The sequence below is a fragment of the Esox lucius genome, chromosome 19 (assembly GCF_011004845.1).
Source record: "Esox lucius isolate fEsoLuc1 chromosome 19, fEsoLuc1.pri, whole genome shotgun sequence".
NCBI lineage: Eukaryota > Metazoa > Chordata > Actinopteri > Esociformes > Esocidae > Esox > Esox lucius.
Window position 1 is genome coordinate 13,264,779 of NC_047587.1, and position 21,802 is coordinate 13,286,580.

Here is a 21,802-nt window from a genome sequence, read left to right on the forward strand (position 1 = left end):
ACAGATGTTATTTAATTTTTTTAAGTTTGTGATTCCTAACCTAACCTAAGTCATGTGATTATGGTACGCATAATGATTACAGATTTATTTTGCTGGAGAACTTGGCTCCTGTGAGAAACCGGGTCAGATTGAGATACAGCACTTGTTGAAGTACACATGGTGAAACTTCAGTTTTTGATTCAGAAGGCCGGCTGGGCTGTGGGGATCATCAGACTTACCTGACCTTGCACCCACCCACAATCTATATTTATTACACCACAGGACCAACATGTTTAATAACCGAAGTGTGTCAGTGGCAGGTGAGGGGACAAGCAGCCATCTAAAACCATCCAAAGAAATTAATCAAATATGAGCTGACCATGTTATTAGCTAACCTTATCACATTGTTTAATCCTATTTAGGATTGAAGTGTGAAGTGTGATGAAGTGTGAACTGTTCCAGCTCATACACAGCCCATATCTAAATCTGGGATTAGATCAACCCGGTGTTTCATCCTGTCTGAGCTCCCTGGACATGTTCATTGATCTAATGACTTACTGACAGTTGAAGCCACCCAGGTGTGTATTAAAGGCACAGCGTTTCTCCAGCAGTTTGGAATATTTTCTTGTCAGCACAAGCTGTGTTTTAACAAATACATTTAGACAAGACAAGTTCATAGAATCCTTTTAATAATTTGCATAAAAACAACATCCTACACAAAATGAACTGGCTGTCTCTTTATTGCTCTCTCTCACACACACACACACACACACACACACACACACACACACACACACACACACACACACACACACACACACACACACACACACACACACACACACACACACACACACACACACACACACACACACACACACACACACACACACACACACACACACACACACACAGAAAGACAGACAGACAGACAGTGGGGAGAACAAGTATTTGATACACTGCCGATTTTGCAGGTTTTCCCACTTACAAAGCATGTAGAAGTCTATCATTTTTATCATAGGTACTCTTCAACTGTGAGTGACGGAATCTAAAACAAAAATCCAGAAAATCACATTGTATGATTTTTAAGTAATTATAATTCATTGCATGACATAAGTATTTGATACATCAGAAAAGCAGAACTTAATATTTGGAACAGAAACCTTCGTTTGCAATTACAGAGATCATACGTTTCCTGTAGTCCTTGACCAGGTTTGCACACACTGCAGCAGGGATTTTGTCCCACTCCTCCATACAGACCTTCTCCTGATTCTTCAGGTTTCGGGGCTATCGCTGGGCAATAGGGACTTTCAGCTCCCTCCAAAGATTTTCTATTGGGTTCAGGTCTGGAGACTGGCTAGGCCACTCCAGAACCATTAGATGCTTCTTATGGAGCCACTGCTTAGTTGCCCTGGCTGTGTGTTTCGGGTCGTTGTCATGCTGGAAGACCCAGCCACGACCCATCTTCAATACTCTTACTGAGGGAAGGAGGTTGTTGGCCAAGATCTCGCAATACATGGCCCCATCCATCCTCCCCTCAATACGGTGCAGTCGTCCTGTCCCCTTTGCAGAAAAGCATCCCCAAAGAATGATGTTTCCACCTCCATGCTTCACGGTTGGGATGGTGTTCTTGGGGTTGTATTCATCCTTCTTCTTCCTCCAAACACGGCGAGTGGAGTTAGACCAAAAAGCTCTATTTTTGTCTCATCAGACCACATGACCTTCTCCCATTCCTCCTCTGGATCATCCAGATGGTCATTGGCAAACTTCAGATGGGCCTGGACATGCACTGGCTTGAGCAGGGGGACCTTGCGTGCGCTGCAGGATTTTAATCCATGACAGCGTAGTTTGTTACTAATGGTTTTCTTTGAGACTGTGGTCCCAGCTCTCTTCTGGTCATTGACCAGGTCCTGCCATGAAGTTCTGGGCTGATCCCTCACCTTCCTCATGATCATTGATGCCCCACGAGGTGAGATCTTGCATGGTCCCAGACCGAGGGAGACTGACCGTCATCTTGAACTTCTTCCATTTTCTAATAATTGCGCCAACAGTTGTTGCCTTCTCACCAAGCTGCTTGGCTATTGTCTTATAGCCCATCCCAGCCTTGTGTAGGTCTACAATTTTATCCCTGATGTCCTTACACAGCTCTCTGGTCTTGGCCATTGTGGAGAGGTTGGAGTCTGTTTGATTGAGTGTGTGGACAGGTCTGTGGTCTTTTATACAGGCAATGAGTTCAAACAGGTACAGTTAATACAGGTAATGAGTGGAGAACAGGAGGGCTTTTTACAGAAAAGTCTGTGAGAGCCAGAATTCTTACTGGTTGGTAGGCGATCAAATACTTATGTCATGCAATAAAATGCAAATTAATTATTTAAAAATCATTCAATGTGATTTTCTGGATTTTTAGATTTAGATTCCGTCTCTCACAGTTGAATTGTACCAATGATAAAAAATTACAGACCTTTGCATGCTTTGTAAGTAGGAAAACCTGCAAAATCTGCAGTGTATCAAATACTTGTTCTCCCCACTGTACATATACAACGCAATATGGAAACAATCTCAATATAAGTCATTTTGTAAAACCCACTTTCCAACCAAAATGTATTCACAATGCCATTTTCATTATTGTCATCCTTCAAAACACTTTGAAACATTTCTGTTCTGAAAGTGCACACATTTTGGCTTGCTGACTGACAGAGGCTACACTGGTAGAACCAACCTGATCGGCCGTCTTTATCACTCACTTTCACAGGCAGACTGGGGAGATGTCACGTGATCTGATGAGCCCCGATCAGGCTAGGGTTACTGCACGGAGATTACTTTACGTTGCCATGGAGCTGACAAACTGGTGTTAACGGTGAAAATGGATCGGTAGTAACGTGTGAGTCAGACGAAGGGGGGGGGGGGGGGGGGGGCGGGGTCACAGCGGCAGCACCTTGCCGCAGGCCTCTCGGCTCCTCGTTCCCACCGTGGTCCTCAGGGTCATGGAGCGAATGGTATCATCGGCCTGGCTGTGGGGCAAGTAACACCCACATGAGAGGACCTCTAATGTGGCTTCGCGGAACTGCAGGCAATACAACAGCAAATTATGGACAAATCACGTTAGGTTAAAAAAAAAAAAAAAAAGAAAAAGAGGTTCATTATTTACATTATACATACATATATTCTGAAATCAACAAAGTTAAAGCCCCAATGATGTCTTCAGATTTTACATTTTAAAAATGACACTTCTGTTTTTCAGCCTCTCTTTCTCATAAAAGATACTCAGACCACCGGACACCAGGTGATTACAATCAGCGACAAGTGTTTCCACCCCCCAGAACTGGCGCTGATTAGCCCTGCCTTAGTGCACATACTGTACCTGAGTGTTGCTGAAGAAGTAGATGATTGGGTTATAAACGGGACTGGTCTTGGCAAAGTACATTGGCAGGCTAGCCACCAGAGGAGGGATGTGGAGCTCCGGGTCCACCACCACCACCACTGAGAGGACCGTGTAGGGCAGCCAGCAGGCGAAGAATGCTCCGATCATGGCCAGCACCATCTTCACAGCCCGCTTGTTGTCCTCTTGGCTGGGGCGGCCGCTCTGCTGCTCCATGCTCTGGTTCAGCTGGGAAAGGAGCCGGGTGACGTGCTCTTACAACAGGTATTCTCCTGAAGCGCCTAACTAGAGAGGGAACGACTCTAGGATTTTTTTTTTTTCCTGACTCTCGTGTTTTTAGAATGACTAGATTTCTGGTTTGACTCAAGTTATTTAGAAATACATCAGTAAGAATTGACTCTAGTCCCAAGATGGGATGACGCACTCAGAAAAACCACCTCATTACCACCTCGTCTTTTTGAGCTGAGGAGTCACAGTAGACTAATGTTCACCTGTCTGATTTAAGGACCTTGTCAAAGTGCACACACTGGCCACATACTTGACTAATGTTCACTTATCGGTAACAGTGGACTAATTTTCGCCCGTCTTATTGAAAAGAGGCTCCTGGAGTCACAGTAGACTAATGTTGGTCTTAAGACAACTGATTCATGTTTACCTGTCTCAATGTAATGAGGACCTTTGCGTAACAGTACACGATGACGATGACGGGCAGAATGAAGCACAGTAGGGTGTAGAGGATGAGGTAGCTGTAGTTGCTCCAGGACCTGGCAAGACACAACCCATAATCAGGGCTGTTGTAACACACAATGAAGGCTTATATATGTAACTTACAAAGCGTAATGCCGGGACGTTTTGAAAGAATGTTACCGAGAGCCAGCCCTCTTGGAAACTCCCCAAACTTTTGTCCTTCTGCAAAGTCCTACGATTTTAGGTTTAAAATTCTGAAAAATGAAACTATACTCTGTATATTTAGAAAGTGTTACTGACCATTCCTTCCAGCATAAGGAGCAGAATGTCTGGAAAGTAAGCTTAAATAAAGTGTTACTGACCTCTCCTATCTGCCTACTAAGCAGGTCTGGACCCCCCTGGGCCGAAAATTCTCCAGCACTAGAATATAACAAATCCACTGACCTCTCCTCCCATCCCAGGGAGCAGGAGGTCTGGACTCCCTCCGGGCCATACGAGCTCCAGCCCAGCAGCGGGGGAACGGCCCAGAACAAACAGAAGAGCCAAGCCAACACGAGCCCCTGGCAGCTCCGGCGAACGGTCATCTTGAAGCCCGCCAAGGGCTTGCAGACCACGTTGTAGCGCTCGTAGGCAAGCAGGGTCAACGTGCACATGGACACCAAGCCTACGACAGAGGAGACCAGGGTTCACAACGTTTTCCAGAGCAGGAGTATTGACCTGGGATCTGGTCCCACTCCTGTCCATGGAATTACATGTACATTTCTTTGGTGATTTAACAGATCTAGAGCATTTTACAGGATCAGCTGGGAATAGGCACCTTGCTCAAGGGCACAATAACAGTACACAATATAGATACTTTATCTCCAATTGGCAGATCATCAGCACATACTGTGAGATATTATTGAAGTATGGGCTATAGCTTTACAATGGGAAAAAGGAAAACATCATGTCTAAAAAGGACTCCTCAATCAACTCTTCTCAACACACAGATTTCATTAAAACTCACATTAAAGCTACAAAACATATAGACATTATTAAAAGTTAGTCTAATCCACGCGATTGAAAGAAATCCAATTGAAAAGGCAACTTACCAAAAAAGTTAACAGCAAATCCCTGAAAGATGCAGAACCCATCGCCCAGAAAGAATGAGCCTTGATAGTTAGTGATGGTGACTATTGTGGAGCCGCACAAGGCGATCATCAGATCAGACACAGCTAGGCTAAGTATGATCACGTTCATGGGGTTAAGGAGAGACACATTCTTCACCAACACTATGATCACCAGAGTATTGTTAAAAACCGAGAAAATCGTATTGATGAACATAAGATAGGAGATGATACTATAGCCCACCCGTGGAAAGATCGTGGGCTGCACGGTAGCAGACGAGAAGCCCATGGAGGTTGTGTTAAAAGTCGCGTTGGGGCTCCAAGGTGTGCCGGTGGCCGAGGGGATGTCCATGGTAAGTAAATAAAAACACACTCTCCGCAGTACTGTCAATGAACTATGGTAAAGCTTCTCTGGCAAATGCTTGCTATCTCAACCCAGGCCCAAACGCCACAGCTAGATCCTATTATTTCTGATCCATGTTAAATAGCTTGCGTTTTGAAGATCTCATTTACATTGGATTAGCGGTCTGTCATGACCATGCTGCCCGACACCACTTAAAAATCATTTTGCAAATTGCTCTCTAACATGATCTGTAGGATTATAATAATCAATTCGATCAGGATTAAATGAGTTCCAGATTTAAAAGGTGCCAAATGAAGGCCTACAAAAAACCATAGACTGAAACAGCCCTGGGGACACCCTGTGTTTCGGCACTATTCTTGAATATATGAAATAATGTTTTCATTTATTTTCTGTAAAATGTTAACATTGAGCGGCAATCAAGGGGTTACATAAAATACATTTCCTGTCCTTATTCTTCTCTCAAGCAAGGACACAGTGGTTTCTTGAAGATCAACCTGGTTGTGGTAAATACAAATCATGGGCAGGCATTAAACAGAAAACAGGAACAAGGTCAACCCATTGTCATCTTTAATAAATAATTAAATGAAAATACACTCCAAAGAAAAATAAGTTAAAGGTATAAGTAAAGATTCATGAACATTTACTTAAATTATACAAGCTTTGGATAAAAGCTCTCAACAGGATATTTCTGGCAAGACGGCTTTTCCTTTCTTAAATGATTAACAATATCTCAAAAAATATATAAATATATTTCTAAAACATTCCTGCTGCATCAACAATTATAAACAAACATTGTCTTGTTAGTATCCTTCACAAACAAATGCAACTATTTTTGCATTGTGAAATTTTACATTTGCATTCCAAAAATAGTCAATAATTTCAAAACAAATGTATATTTATATAAATAATGAAATTAGAATGTTTTTTTAAAAGCAGAAAACAATGGACGATGATGAAAAATGTGTAAATACAGCATATTACCCTTTTTCAATAAGAAATAGAAAAAATCTCTTGTAAACTGACCACAAGTTTCATCGGAGCGCTAGGAACGTGATTGGTTAGTACATATCTAATGAACAGTTGTAAGGACTGTTGATAACAGCATACGGAATTTGAGAAAATATGATGTCAGGTAGAATAACTCTTAATATTATATTCTAAGCCAAAAGCATCACTAAGATACCATCTACAGTGTTACAAGCTTAAGGCAAGTCTTGAAAATGTCAAGACACATTTTTTTTTTTTAAGCAATTTAGCTCCACCCCAGAAATCTTGTGCTAGTTTATACAAGGAGTCTGGACTTTTTGTGATCTTAAAGATGTCAATGCCACATGATTTATAGGTGGTCATAAATCTCTTAATAACCCTCTTGTTTACACATACGGTTTCTTGAGAGACATTCAGGTCCTTTCATTTTCGCCACATGCTATTGTATTGTACACTACATTCTTAATAAAAAATATATATATACCCATCAATCTTCACACAAAAACCCATGATGACAGCTGGGTTTTTGTGTGAAGAAAAAAATGGGTTTTCGCTTTGACATTATGGGGTACCATGTGTAGATGGACTGCAAAGAATATATATATTGAATCAAAATTTGGAGAAAGTGATGGGTTCAGGAATAATTTCCAAAGGCACATTATAGTAAATAACATCCCAATACTATCTTAATATAAAGGGTAGCAAGATGAATCGAAATACTCACAGGTAGCAGTAACTAAACTAGTTAACTAATTCACTACTTTACAAGATCAACACACGTATTTGTTGTATTACTTTCTAACGTCTTAAACAACGGGTGCCCGTATTCATTTCATTGAAGGCCAAGTGTCTCCAGATGTTTGGTTTCAACTTGGTGTCCAATTAAGACCTACATAAGACGACAGGAGGTACAGTCATCATTTTTTCAAGTATGGATTTTTTTTTTGTACTCTCATGAACTTAAATGCCTTTAACAGTTCTCAAAGTTAATATGTCCAACAACCTCTACATATAATTGCCTCAACTTGCTGCCTATATGCGGAGCTTTCATGAGGCGGCTAATTGCAACAGCTGATTTGAATAATAATTAGATCACCTGCAATGTTAGATAGTGTTCAAGGCTGGGAGGTGGGCAGAACCATTTCAGCTTCCAATTTTATATGTTGTTAATGTACTTGGCTACTGTTGTTTTAAATAAATGAGCTGCTTTAGCACATTTATTTTCAGACATTGTTTTTATCCTTTTAAGTGATTGAGTTTGGCCAACACTTCCACATGAATCCTCTTATGGTTTTCCAGGCTGGGTATCTGCATATGCACTTTGGGACAACTGCTGATGTAAAAAGGGCTTCATGAAACACATTTGATTGATTCAGATGTCATGGCACAGTTTTAAAGCAGTGCATCATCAGAGCTTAAGTGAATGAGAAAAGCAGCACTAGACAGATGTTCTTCATGATACAGCCAATCAGGTCCAGAACCCAGCGATTGGTCTCTAAGATAGAGCCAATCAGGTCCAGAACCCTGTGAAAGGTCTCTAAGATAGAGCCAATCAGGTCCAAAACCCCATCTCAGGACGGTATTTTGAATTGAGGGCAACACACTTAACATACATTACTCTGCCGGTCGCCAACTTACATAAATGATCGATTCAAACAAACTGAGACACGTATGATTTTCTAAACTCTGAACCACATCCTCAGAGAGCTCTGGGTCCAGATGCTGTGCCTCAGTGAACACGGTCCTTCATACTCACACGGAGACCCTCCCCCCTCTCTAATCTTCAACTGTGTTTCTGTGGGGTACGAAGGGCATGTTCATTGCTCCTGCGCTGGTCTGCTCCGGCCAGAAAGGGGACTCGTGCTGCAGGGGCGTCCGTCGGGGGAAGAAGGTGTGCTGGAAGTCGTAGTTCAGTAGACAGCTGAGGGAGGCCATGTAGATGTCAGCGAAACGAGACAGGCGCCGAGAGAAGTAGGTGGGATTGTGGTATGTCCTGAAGAGGCTCCCGAACTGGGCGTTGAAGATGTTCTTAGTTTGGGATCTGTTGTGTGATGACATAAAGTTGGTGAAGATTAAGGTTCAAATAAGCTACATGATATATAATAACTACATAGGGTTGTGATTAACTTTTATTTCCTGTACATAAAAATATGAATAAGCAGGATAGAAACGCTAATGTCTACAAAAACACTGAACTGAAATACCTAGTGTATAACAACTGATACAGAACAGAAGCAAATACCACAGCGTCTCAATCTTCTCTTGAGACCGTTTCCAAAGCAATGTTTGTCGCAGTGGAAATTCTGCGGAAATTGTAAATTCAAAGTTATTCTCTGTGGTACCTCATAGCTTCTCTCTCTTTGATCCATTCCTGAACGACAGCTTGAGACGCGGGATCTCTGTGGACCTGAGAGGACAGGGAATACCATAGAGCCTGGATGACGTTCCTCTACAGGACAAATACTGAGAGCACATTGTGAAACGGCATACCCTACTGAAAAGGCAACTGGAACAGGCCGGGGGAAGGCAGACAGTACTGAAGGTCCACACACTTGACATGTAGCATCATGTATACACACATCCCACACACGCACTCACACATCCCTCACACACACACACACACACACACACACTCACACATCCCTCACACACACACACACACTCACACATCCCTCACACATCCCTCACACATCCCTCACACACACACACACACACACACACACACTCACACATCCCTCACACATCCCTCACACATCCCTCACACATCCCTCACACACACACACACACACACACACACACACACACACCACACACCTCACACACACACACACACACACACATCCCTCACACACACACACACACACACACATCCCTCACACACACACACACACACACATCCCTCACACACACACATACACACACACATCCCTCACACACATCCCTCACACACACATCCCTCACACACACATCCCTCACACACACATCCCTCACACACACACACCGCACGTACACACCACACACACCGCACGAACACATCCCTCACACGCACGAACACATCCCTCACATGCACGAACACATCCCTCACACGCACGAACACATCCCTCACACGCACACACACATCCCACACACACACACACACATCCCACACACACACACATCCCACACACCCCACACACACATCCCACACATCCCACACACACATCCCACACATCCCACACACACACACACACACACACATCCCACACACACACACACACACACATCCCACACACACACACACACACACACACATCCCACACACACACACACACACACACATCCCACACACACACACACACATCCCACACACACATGTTTGTTTTTGTGAAATGTGGGGACCAGAAAAACTAAATTCCATGCTCCCTTGCCCTAACCTTAACCTTAACCTTAACCTTAACCCTAACCCTAACCCTAACCTTACCTAACCCTAACCCTAACCCTAACCTTAACCTCAATAAAGTAACATTTATGGCTAAACTTTACCTAGATATAATGGCTAACCTTAACCCTAAACTTAACCAACAACACCTGGACCTTAAAGAAACCCCAATTCTAAGTCTAAAGTTAATTGTAAGTTTGACCCTAAAACTTAACCCTGAGCCAGAAAATGACTTTTGAAATGTGGGGACATGAAAAATGTCCCCACAAGTCACCTTGTTCAGGTTTTAGTATAGTTGTGGGGACAAAATGTCCTGACAAGTCACAAAAACAAACACACACACACACACACATCCCACACACACACACACATCCCACACTGACCTGCATGTGTTCGATGAGTCCCGTCAGGCCCTGCAGCCAGGTCATGAGGTGGACGTATTCCTTGGTGTTCATGATCTTGACCTCTTTCCTCAGCTCCGGAATGATGGCCCCTGTCCTCCAGCCGTGCTTCAGGGTCAGGTCCTACAGGCAGTAAATACATGACATCAGGTTGTATAACGTGACATCACGTTGGGCCGGCACTTTTCACACTGTTGTTTTAAAGATAAACCTGTGCGACTCAATGGTCCATCCTCATCACGTGTCACTTACAGCCAGGTCACTGTAGATGTGGTCTCCGAAGTACAGCACCTTGGATCCCCTCCAGCCAGTCAGTCTCAGGAACTCATACAAGTTTCCCTACGGCGCAACGACAACACAAGAAACTGTTGGAGATTCCTCCCCAAAGTTGTGGCCTGCATTGGTCCAGCGGTCGGGTTCCTTCTGAGCGAGACGCGTCGCTGAAGCACAGGTTCAAGTCCGGACTCCTGCTATTACAGAACACTCTGTCCTGCTCTCTCTCTTGCATGTCAATAAGGCATGAAATGCCAAGAAAATATATTTAAAAAATATACATATATAATAATCCCTAAATGATACTGCTTGTCACAGGAATTTCATTGTTCAGAATGACACTTTCTGCAGTTCACTTGACAAATAAAAGACTGACTTTGACTATAAAAGTGTTTTTGTTCTTTTAGCTGCACCATAAAGTACATTTATCCCTGCTTGGAGTGCCATATTGTTGCTGGTCTTCTCCAGAACAAACTGTGAATAAACCTTCAACAGCAGTTGTTTAGGATGACTGCTCTTTAACCTGTCCAGTACCTGTTTGTAGATGTTCCCTTTTTCCAGCTTGTGAATTCTGTCCCAGTGCAGAACCCCTTTATCGGTTACTCTCCTGAAAGGCCTTCGATGGACAAAGGACGAAAAACATTACAATAGACAGTATGGAAAAACTGGACCTGGCAAAGTCCTGACTGACCCTTGAAATCTTACAAAATGGTCTGAAATAACAGCTATCAGTAGTCCAGTGGTCAAGTAAAAGGCCATCCATGGAGGTATGCCATCAGAAACATATTTACAAAAAAAATGACTCCATGGGTCCATAAATAGTAAACAGTAAGCCAGGCTATTTTCTAGAAGTTTCCTACTGGGATGCAGCTGAAACACACTTACTTCCTCCGGTCGTTGAAGAAGCCAGGTTTGTCTGCCTGCACGATGACGATGTCAAAAAGCTCTCTCCATTCCGTCCCCACAATGTAGTTCATTCCTCGGTCACTGGAAACATTGAGGTCGGTTAGCGGAAACGCTTCTCCTGGGACCCCGACTCACACAACGCGGAAAACAAAGTACCACTCACAGCACACTGTGTTACAGAGAGGCATGGAAAACCCGCACACTCAGCAAAACAGCGTGCGACATGTCGTAGAGACTCACACAAAGTCAAAGGGGCTGTTGGTGATGAGGAACATCTTCTTGCCGTCCTCATAAAGTTTCTTTAGAACGGCATGAGTCTGCTCACCATAGGAAATATAGTTCTCTGGTGGGAGGCAAAGGGAGAGAGAAAGAGGGAGAGGGTTACAAACGGGTAAGGAAACCGTGGACCTGGCGCCTTTAGACTGGCGCCAACAATACCAGCAGACGTGGAAAAAAAGAAAAAAAGAATTTCATTCACGACTAGTAACCATCTGTCATGTGAAAGGAGAAACAAATGTATTACAGAAACGAATCCACATTTACCCACAGCCTTCTTACTCCAGACAAAAGAGCAGAAGTTTCTGCTGGTGCGGAACATGTTACTGTTCCGGTGCATGTGTTCCTTAATTCATTATAGAGAACAGGTTCTGCACAAACCTGAAATTAAATTATATTCTACATAACAGAACCTCGCCACTAAGCAAAATACACAGGTAGCCAGCAAATTTCTCCAGCTTGGCATCAATCAAAGCAACACGATATGCTACTACAATACATCACTGTATAAGTCAGGAAATATTAATCTATATCCCCAATGACACACGGTTGCTGTGATAAAGGACGCTCCACTGGTAAAACAGTGAATTATCACCCGTGATGAAAGATGAAGTGAAGGGCAAAAGAGGTGCACATAAAGAATAAGTAAATAAACACACTGAGAAGCCTCAGGATTCATCCCAATTATTTATTTTTTTAAGCCGGTGGGGTCACATTGGCAGCCACGGCAAAAAACGATAATGCGTTATGTTAATCAGTTACTGAAATAGGAACAAGACAAATCTTACACTTCAAATTAGCGTGGGTGCGAGCTGCACTCTAACAGAGTTGCCGGCTGTGCAGCACAAATCACGTCTTCCTACGGACTAGGATAATAAATGTTTTCCAGTGATCTCCCTCAAAAGATAAGAGATGATACATTGTTTTTCATAAAAAACAATGAAAGTACTTCAGTTGTGTCACACTGTGAAGGCACAAGAGGACCATGCAACGACCTTGGTTTTCAGCGGCACGTACATCCATACACTACTGCTAACATGTTCACGGCCAGTAACACAAAGCCCTAATGACGGTACATTTTACATCATAAACCCAGTGGTTCAAATCCTGAAAATTGATTGGCTGAAAGCTACGGTATTTCAAACTTCATAAACCGGTTGGTTTTAATTCTGAATACTGATTAGCTGAAGTCTGTGGTATGTAAGACTTTATATACTGGGTAGATTGAATTCTGCATACAGATTGGCTGAAAACTGTTGCATACCAGACTGCACATCACAGGTACTACATTACAAAAAATAGACAGTGTCAGAGAGCACACGGTCACTCCCTTACCCATCACACAGAAAATGGTCTTTCATAGTAAAATCTAACATTGTTGTCCTTACCGATATCTGCCTCCACAGCCCGATACAAAATACCCTTCACATGGACATCTCCTATCGCTGCCTGTCGGCAGAGAGACAGAGCAAGAGAGGGAGAGAGAGAGGAAGAATGTGACATTACAATGGATGCATGTTGTGGCACATCCTTATTCTGTTTAAATGTATAGCAATGGCGTAGTATGTGAGTGGGACCTATTAGATAGGCTGCATATCTTCATTTTATAAAAAATATTTTTCAATGTTACAGATTTTTGGTACTGAAGAAAATGTAAAACATTATTGTCAACAATGCCCAACCAGTGTTTGATCATTCATTTCCACCTTCCCTCAGAAAAGTATTAAGAAAAGACAGGAAAAAAGTTTTACAAACAAAAAACACCAAGATGAATACAATCTGAAGTGAATGCCCCACACAGTGTTTTGGCATTAACAGATAGCCTTAATGTGTCTGGTTTGCATCAGTGAATACAAATGAAAGCCCATTACAACCTGAAGGCTGCTGACTGTCACATAAACAAATGAGACCAACAGTTTCCAATGACATTTCCTGAATGTCTCAGTGTCTGTGCGCGTTTATATGCGTCTGTGTGTGTGTGCATGCGTATGTGTGTGTGTGTGCGTGCGTGTGTGTTGGTTCCTTGCTGTGGTTTAGGACTGAACTAATGCACCCAGACAAGGTTTCCCACACACAGACAGATAAAATGAATGGACAGCCCCACTGGGCTGAAGGACCATTCAAGTTTGAACACTGACTAATGGAAAGTCAGGAAAATGAGGGGCAGGGTCAATCGGTAAATCAGAACCGCTCCAGGGTGTGTGTGTGTGTGTGTGGGGGGGGGGGGGGGGGGGTGAGGATAAGGCGAGAAGAGGGGAAGAAAGAGGAGCTGTGAGGGAGGTGTGTCAGTGGGGGGAGTTGGTGTCCTTCACACTGACAAGTGAAACTTGAGAGGGCGTTTAGCCTAGTGGCCAGAGAGCCGGGTCAGTCGCTAAGACAACACCGGTGCCAGTCCCCGGGCCGATCCAGTGAAGATCTCTAGATCGACCTGGATGAGAACGTTTGCCAAACGCCTGAGAACGTCAACATAAACGCATCCAGAAGATTAAAAAAAGAAAAGAAAAAAGTGTTTAAAGCCGTCTGAAGAAAATGTGCAGGATTTACATTTCGATGACTCTAACCTGTCACTAACACAGACACAGCTGCTAAGGCAAACATAACAGGTACCAGAGCATCTTGACAAGCCCCGGGAAGAACACACACACAGGACTGAGTTCCCTGCTATCTCCCCGTGAGGAAGCAGACAGGCATGCAAGCAGAGCCACCAGAGACCAGAATGAGCTGTACAGATGGTGTTGGTAGCCGGCTCTAAAATTAGACTGCCATTTTCCAGAGCTAAAACAAAGTCACGGAGCACACCGGAATGACTTCACAGCGTCACCGCGTGGCATTCTTACGAAGACATGCAGAACTCTCACAATGCCGGAGTCAGGGCAACGAAGTCGACCAAGTGGTTGAAGACAGACTTGAGGTGTTCCTCAGCGTGATGACAGACAAAGGGCGTGCCTCTGAGAGCTTGTCGATGGTGTCAATAAATGAATCCCACTGGCCGGACAATGTTAGAAACTGCCCACTCATTCCGTTCGTACTAGGATGCAGTTTTCACAGGATTATTTTGTTTTTTGCCAACATAAGCGTCTCTGTAGCCAAGTATCTCATTGACCCACTTACCAAAGCCTACATTTCATCAGTTCATTTCATACAGTGGATCTCAAAAGTATTCACCCTACCCCTGGGGCTTTTCCACAATTATTGGGTTAGCACATAAAATCTAAATTGGTTTAATCAGGAGTTTCTGCCATAGATCAACTCAAAGAGCTCAATTTCAAAGTCTAAAATTAAATCTGCTAATTCTAAATTACAAATATAGAACAGAAATGAACTGATTACATACATATTCACCCCCTTGGTTATGACACACCTGAGTGAGCTATGGCGCAACCATCTGTCTTAAGAAGTCAAGTAGTTAGTTGAACGGAGTCCACCTGCGTGTATGTAAGGTGTTTCAAATTATTTCGGGTTACATACACCGGTCTTGGAGGTCCCACGGGCGGTTAGCGCAATTCTTAACAAAAACTGCTGGAAGGTTCTTCAAAAGCAACAATCATAGGTAGGATATAAGAACATTTCTAATGTATTGATTATCCACCACAGCACAGTAAAATCCATTATTAAGAATTGGAGAGAATATGGCACTGTGAGTCGGGCTAGAACAGATGGTTCTCAAAAACTGAGCATTTGAGACAGAAATGCACTAGTCAGGGAGGTCACCAACAGGCCCATGGCAACTCTAAATGGGGAGTTCCAGTCATCTAGGTTTGAGCTGGGAGACACTGTGTATACTGCAATGGATATCCAGGGTGTTTCACAAAAGTGACCTTAATGGGATAGTGACAAAATGAAAGCCATTGTTGTTAAATATATATATATATATATTTCTCCATTGTTCTGGGTGGAGTTTAGGTCGATAAGGCCTTTGGAAATGTATAGATGGCCAATAAACATGCTTCTAGTCCGTTTACTACTCTGTGTCTAGGGATCCCCCCACCATCACATCACTGTAGTCTTTACCTTGACGTCTTTGTACAGATGGACAGGCTCGTAGTCGATGTTGTGTTTCATGAAGTAATCATTGACGCAACACAGCAGGTTCATCTCTGGAAGGGAGAAGATGTCCATGTACTGTTTCATAGTGTGTCCATGGGAACTCTGTAAGGGAGAGTGGAAATGATGGAACATTAGAGAAGTGGATGGCCAAGTGGTTTGGGTGTGAGGCCCGAAAATTAAAGGTTGCCAGTTCAAACCCCAATCAAAGAAGTTGACAGCTCTATCTATGTGCCCTTGACCAAGGCACTAAACATTAAACGCTCACTTTGCTCTGGATAAGACCACATCACTACAATGTAAAATGACTATGATGTAAACCCACATAAAGTGAAGAATTATGAACATCCTGAACTAGGGCTGCATGATATATCGTTTCAGCATCGACATTGCGATGTATGCATCCGCAATAATCACATCGCAGAACGTGCGATTTAGTAAGGTAAACATATATCAGTCTACAATATATATTTTTTTCAAATGGAAAACTAGCATTATATCTGTCTGACATAAGGTTATTGGATACACAGTTTATTATTATTATTATTATTTTAAACACAGAGTTCGTTGCTGCAAGTGGTTGACATGCAGGCTCTGCTTGCACGTGACGAAATGATGAGCGAGGAACAGGCAAAAAAGGCAGAAATTGAGAATTTGGTTGCACAAAGAAATGCATTGTAAATTATATGGAAATATTTCAGCTGCAGACACGATGATGTTGACCAAAAACAGGTACTTTGTCGAGAAAGCCTTGCAATTGTTGCCACAACACGAGGCAACACGACCAATTTGTTCGATCATTTAAGGCGGCATCACAAACCTTCGTATGAAGCCTCTCAATGTATCTCAGTGCCGTCCACAGCAAAAACACCATACAAGAAAGGTTCCAAACGGCAGAGAAAAATCACAGATTCAATAACATTTCACGTCGCCAAAGACATGGTACCAATTAGCACGGTAACCAAAGAGGGTTTTAAAAACACGACCCGTTTGCTTGATAAGCGGTATGTAATGCCATCACGCAACTATTTTCTCAGGTTGCCATCCCAGAGCTGTACGAGAAATGCAAGGCACAAGTTGAAACAGAGCTGTCACAAGGGGAATATTGTACAGCAACAACAGACTTGTGGTCCAGCCGGACAACGGAGCCCTACATAAGTCTGACCGTACACTTTATTAATGAGGACATCAACCTGAAAAGTCGCTGTTTGCAAACTGCATTTTCCCAGAGGATCATACAAGTGAGAACATCGCAACAGGGATGAGAGAAGCTTTAGCTGATTGGGGCCTAGATGAGTCATCTAGTCTGTATAACAACAGACAATGCCGCGAACATGGTGAAGGCTGCACCTGAACAAGTGGACCAGATTGCAGTGCTTTGGCCACAGACTGCATCTTGCAGTTGGTAAGTTATGCCCAATTGCACATTCTATTTTACTATTGTTGCTATTGCTATACTATTACTGGTACATATTATTACCTAGCAACCTGTTCTGAAATAACAATTTTCATAAGTTTCATATATTTTAATTGTAGAGGATGTGGCTGGGGAAGAATGAAGGATACAGACAGTCAGGTTGATAGCGAAAAAGCTCTTTCCGAAGGCATCCTGTTTTTTCATATCGCAGAATATATCGCAGAAAAACAAAATTTCGCTATGTCAGTTATTTCCAATACTGTGCAACCCTATCCTGAACGTGAGGCTGTGTGAAAACAGAACCACAGCATTGCGATCCTGACTGTGAGGGTTAAAACAATTCATGACCACAATAACTGGGATCACAGGACTCTTCCAGGTTCACTGCTGATTGATCAGGTTGTCAGGGTGAAACAGAGAGGCGATGGGCAGGATGACATGGACCGTACCTTGCCATAGAAGTCACTCATGTTCTCCAGAGGGACGTGGGAGCCGTCGTACATGGCAATCACCTCCTTGTCTGGCACCGGGTGAAGACCCCTGCAGATGAGAACACACATCATTTGTTTTTTACTGCCGGCCTGTACCAATCTAACAATTTGCAATTAACGGCATACTAGGCCTGGGAAGTACACTCAGTCAAAGATGAAAGTATAAAGCCCAATGGAACATATTTACGGTAACACATGGACGGAGCACAGATACCTGTAGACTGTTCCCAGCTGGATGTAGTGAAAGGCATCTATCTTCATCAGTAAGGCCTTCTGGACGTCGTAGTGGAGTCCCCGGATGACAAAGTCGGGGGTGTACTCATACTCCTGCAGGCCCTCAGGGTACTAAGGAAGAAGGACAGTACATGTTCCCACAGCGGCTTTAAGAGGAACTGTGACAAGGACGTATATGATTTAATGATTCAATCTCATTTTCCGCTTTGCCCACATTTTCTGTTGAACTCTGAACACATCTGAAGGTCGTAACACGGCTAAATACGAACGATAACTTTGTTAAAAATGTTCTTCAAAAGGATTTACTCATGATTTGAAAAGATCATTTTGTCAGCCAGTAACCAGGTGACACTGACAGTATTCCTGGAAGAAATGTCAAGTGTTGAAATCAATGGGGGTGTCATCAGGGTTTTAAACTAAGACATGGCCTGTGTTTCTCCAAGTCAGACAGAATGGCATGATAACAGTATTCATGTGGAATAATTCATATATACCTGGAACAGGGCAGTCGCCCTTTCATGTCACAATAATGAAGAACTCCAGCCAAGGAACAGTGGTGCTGTCTATACTCAGCGCTAGTTGTCATGCCAGCGACTAAAGGATTTAGTTATGCCGTATTAACAAACCTGAACTTGCCAAATCCTAAATTAAAATAATTAAACTCAAAGTTACTGGTATGCCAACGACAACATTAGCTAATTATGTTACCGCTCAACGGCTCCTAAGCTTCTTTTTTTTTAACCTAACTCCCCCCTGGATTTGGTGAGATTCAATTTGCTTTTAAGACCCTGCATCATTGCAGAAACTCCCAGCAGACTTAGGACAGTTGAGATGTGTGGGTTGTGCAGCACATACAACGCCATTCTGCCTGTCACGCTGCTCGCTCAACCAAGTCTATCCCGGAATCCAATGCATGCAGGAAGGAAGGAACTCCGGCCTTCTACCTCGACTGAGCTCCCAGGCACCCAAGCCAACCCAGGGAGTCACTCGAGCACGACAAATCAAGGTAACCATATTTGATTACTAACCCCAGAAACCCAGACGGTGCTGGCCCGTTGCACCACTCTTTGCAGGACCCCTGGGCTGATCAACGAGCTGGATCAGAACCCTGGTCACGCACTGACGCCTGTGGTTGTTGTGACGACAGCCAGAGTGTAAGACTTCACCAGGACAACGACAATGGAAGCTGGCCATACAGCACAAACAAATGGGCCATGACAACTATTTGGTTTGTGGTATGTCGTCAACTTTGATTAGCGACTGCTTTTGGCAAGATATCACAAACAAATTTGGACATGATCAGGAAAGAAGTAACAGACCACTGTACCTTCAGATCTGGGGCGGAAAGGTCCCTGGTTCAAATCCCCCTACTGCTAAAGTGAAAACTATGTCTTTCTGTCCCTGAGCAAGATAGTTAACCCTAATTGCTACTCTCCCTGTAACATTCCCCTTCCATCATTGGTGTAAATAAGAATCGGCTCTTAGTCAACTTGCCTGGTAAAATAATGGTAATATGAATATCTGAATATGATGTCAAGCCAGGTTACGGCAATCTTGCAACTTAAGTTATGACAATTGCCATATGAATGGTCATGGCAGCACTTACCAAGCTTGGGCCATGCTACTGTTCAGGCCTCTTCATCTCTGTCACATTAAAGACCGTCAATGCAGATTTGTCCTACCATCTGACCACTTACCCTGTGTTCCTGGATGAGGATGTCCCTGGCAATGTTGAAGATGAGTGTGTGAAGGCGTCTGGAGTAGAAGGCCAGAGTGTAGTCATAATCAAACCCATAGATCTCAATGTTGTCCAGGCTCATTTCATTGTTGGCAAAGATGGTGTTGGGGTTCACACTGTTCTTAGATATCTCTGGAATCAGGGCTAATGGATAAAGAGGATGAAAAAGAAGAGTGTATTGATGTTGCCTGCCCTACCGTTCTTGATATGTGTCACTGTTGGTGAAATCGGTTGCCAATCCTGCAAATGAATACAGGCTTCTCTCACGCCAATGTCCTTGCTGGTTATTGATATGAATCATAAGGCATCATTGGCCTTTGGATTTAATTGAAAACAATAATATGTTCCTAGTTAAATGATATATGAAACCACAACGCGCACACTGAAGGTCGTCATATTTACGTAATATTATTTGAGGTAGGTACATAACGTTGAACAACTGCAACAAGGCGACACCTGCCCCCCGTCATGCTATGTTTTGTCACACAGGATAAGTCCACCGTCCACTTGCTCAAAAGCCGCTATTCCAGAGACCACTGGAGGCCGGGCAAAGCAACATGTAGCCTTGTCACAGTCCGAGCCCATTCAGTGTCAATAACACATCGGGATGCCTTTCAGTGTGACACTGACAGTCATGGTAACCACAATGTCTCCCACTAACTGAACAATTGGGGTGTCTGCCAAAAGTAACTGGTACAATTATTTACACAAGAACCCAGCAGAGTAAGTTAAGTCGCACCTGACTTTTTTCGAAAATAATGTTGCGACTGGACATTTTAGTTTAACATTTTATTGTAGACTTTTGTAATGTATTATATTCAACAATTGTATCCCCTACCTTCCGTCTGTTTTTTGGTTTCGTTGTATATAGACCACAACCAGTTGGTCATGTCCTGGCCACTGGATGAACTACTACACATTGTAGCTTTCTTAGCATAGTTCACACCGGTTTGTTGTCCCAATACTTGCTCAGCGTGCCTACAGGACACAGCACAGAAATTACGCTCCCAAAACCTAGCCTTCCTCCTTTGGGCTCGGTTGGCGAAGTACCGTGGTATGCCGTGATGAGTATGGATGGCACTGCAGCAAATGAACAACTTCTGTAGATAATCGTTATTCTTTAACAGACTTGAAAAGGACTGTGGCAAGAGCAACATGGCTATCGAGTGTTTTCTGTACCCAGCGTCTGGTTTGTAAGCTTCGCAGTCAGTGCATGAGGCTTACTGTAATGTAGCACTTAATGTAAAAACAGAATTGGTGCCCAGCAGTTCGTCGGTGTCTACGTCACATCCACGTGTATCAACCTAGACAGAATAGCCGTAACCCAAGCATCTCCTAGTTTCGTCTTCAAAATAAAAGTACATGATTTAAAGCAATGAAACATTTTTTTTAAAAACATTTGAAACATTACACATTTCGAAGAGATTATTAATTATAAATTATGTGCAATGAACATACATATTGGACTGTGCAGTATTTTTCTGCTCAAGCCCATACCCATTTTGGATAATACTTTATGTGAAGTATTTTTAGGTACGGTTAAATAGTTAATCATTAGTTCATAGTTGCTCACAATTGCAAATGCATGTTTGCATGACCTGAATTGAATAGAAGAAACACAATAACATAACAATTATTTTAACAGGTGCATTGGTTTAATAAGAGTTTGTCAAGATGACATAATTTACTATACTTGACTGTTATGATTGCCATTTAAAAAGTATACACAGATCATTGATGTGTTGTGTTTATGGCAAATGACTGCATTGTATGACTTTCACTTAAAAACAAAAGAACTTTGAAAAATATGACATGTAGATATACCAGAGATAAAAATAACAGAGTTAGCTCTTGTCCCCCCCCCCTCTCTTTCTCTCTCTCTCTCACACACACACACACACACACACACACACACACACACACACACACACACACACACAAACTACATCTCCCAAAAAGGTTTTATTGCCATGGGAAAATGTTGATTTGCAAAAAAGAGAAATAATAAATAACCAGAAAATACAGGCGATAATTCTGAACATTGCATCGCTCATCTTTCTGTTTTACTCTCTCTCCCACACACACACACACATTTTACTACC

The 21,802-nt window shown here is 42.9% G+C and overlaps 2 protein-coding genes across 3 annotated transcripts; both read right to left on the reverse strand.

The window, feature by feature from the left end:
* Positions 1–2,897: 2,897 nt before the first annotated feature.
* Positions 2,898–5,503, reverse strand: LOC105029726 (pinopsin-like). Its single transcript, XM_029115017.2, has 5 exons — positions 5,137–5,503; positions 4,490–4,709; positions 4,014–4,122; positions 3,341–3,586; positions 2,898–3,043 (listed from the first exon to the last, which is right to left on the reverse strand). The coding sequence occupies exons 1-5, from the start codon at positions 5,501–5,503 to the stop codon at positions 2,900–2,902; spliced, it is 1,086 nt and encodes a 361-aa protein (XP_028970850.1). The 3' UTR covers positions 2,898–2,899.
* A 448-nt stretch (positions 5,504–5,951) lies between these two features.
* nt5dc3 (5'-nucleotidase domain containing 3) lies at positions 5,952–20,969 on the reverse strand. Of its 2 annotated transcripts, none has more exons than XM_010903228.5 (13): positions 20,103–20,190; positions 19,660–19,844; positions 17,943–18,073; positions 17,687–17,777; positions 15,788–15,925; positions 13,165–13,225; positions 11,741–11,843; positions 11,480–11,581; positions 11,129–11,210; positions 10,574–10,660; positions 10,304–10,444; positions 8,845–8,909; positions 5,952–8,543 (listed from the first exon to the last, which is right to left on the reverse strand). In XM_010903228.5, exons 1-13 carry the CDS (start codon positions 20,125–20,127, stop codon positions 8,279–8,281), a joined length of 1,476 nt encoding a protein of 491 aa, XP_010901530.1. In that variant the 5' UTR covers positions 20,128–20,190; the 3' UTR covers positions 5,952–8,278. The 2 variants fall into 2 exon arrangements, with proteins under 2 accessions (XP_010901530.1, XP_010901529.2); XM_010903227.4 differs by lacking the exon at positions 20,103–20,190 and adding an exon at positions 20,539–20,969 and having other exon boundaries at positions 5,953–8,543.
* Positions 20,970–21,802: the final 833 nt, after the last annotated feature.

What these genes read in the sequence shown, in the direction of transcription:
- LOC105029726 (XM_029115017.2), bottom strand. Translation starts at nt 5,503, where the DNA reads ATGGACATCCCCTCGGCCACCGGCACACCTTGGAGCCCCAACGCGACT. An exon ending in ATTTGCTGTTAACTTTTTTG is followed by an intron (nt 4,710 to 5,136) that starts GTAAGTTGCCTT and finishes CCTCTGTCGTAG; the next exon opens with GCTTGGTGTCCATGTGCACG. An exon ending in TCCTCATTACATTGAGACAG is followed by an intron (nt 3,587 to 4,013) that starts GTAAACATGAAT and finishes CTCCTTTCCCAG; the next exon opens with CTGAACCAGAGCATGGAGCA.
- nt5dc3 (XM_010903227.4), bottom strand. Translation starts at nt 20,857, where the DNA reads ATGTTGCTCTTGCCACAGTCCTTTTCAAGTCTGTTAAAGAATAACGAT. An exon ending in AACCAAAAAACAGACGGAAG is followed by an intron (nt 19,845 to 20,538) that starts GTAGGGGATACA and finishes TTTATCCATTAG; the next exon opens with CCCTGATTCCAGAGATATCT. An exon ending in AAAGAGAGAGAAGCTATGAG is followed by an intron (nt 8,544 to 8,844) that starts GTACCACAGAGA and finishes ATCACACAACAG; the next exon opens with ATCCCAAACTAAGAACATCT.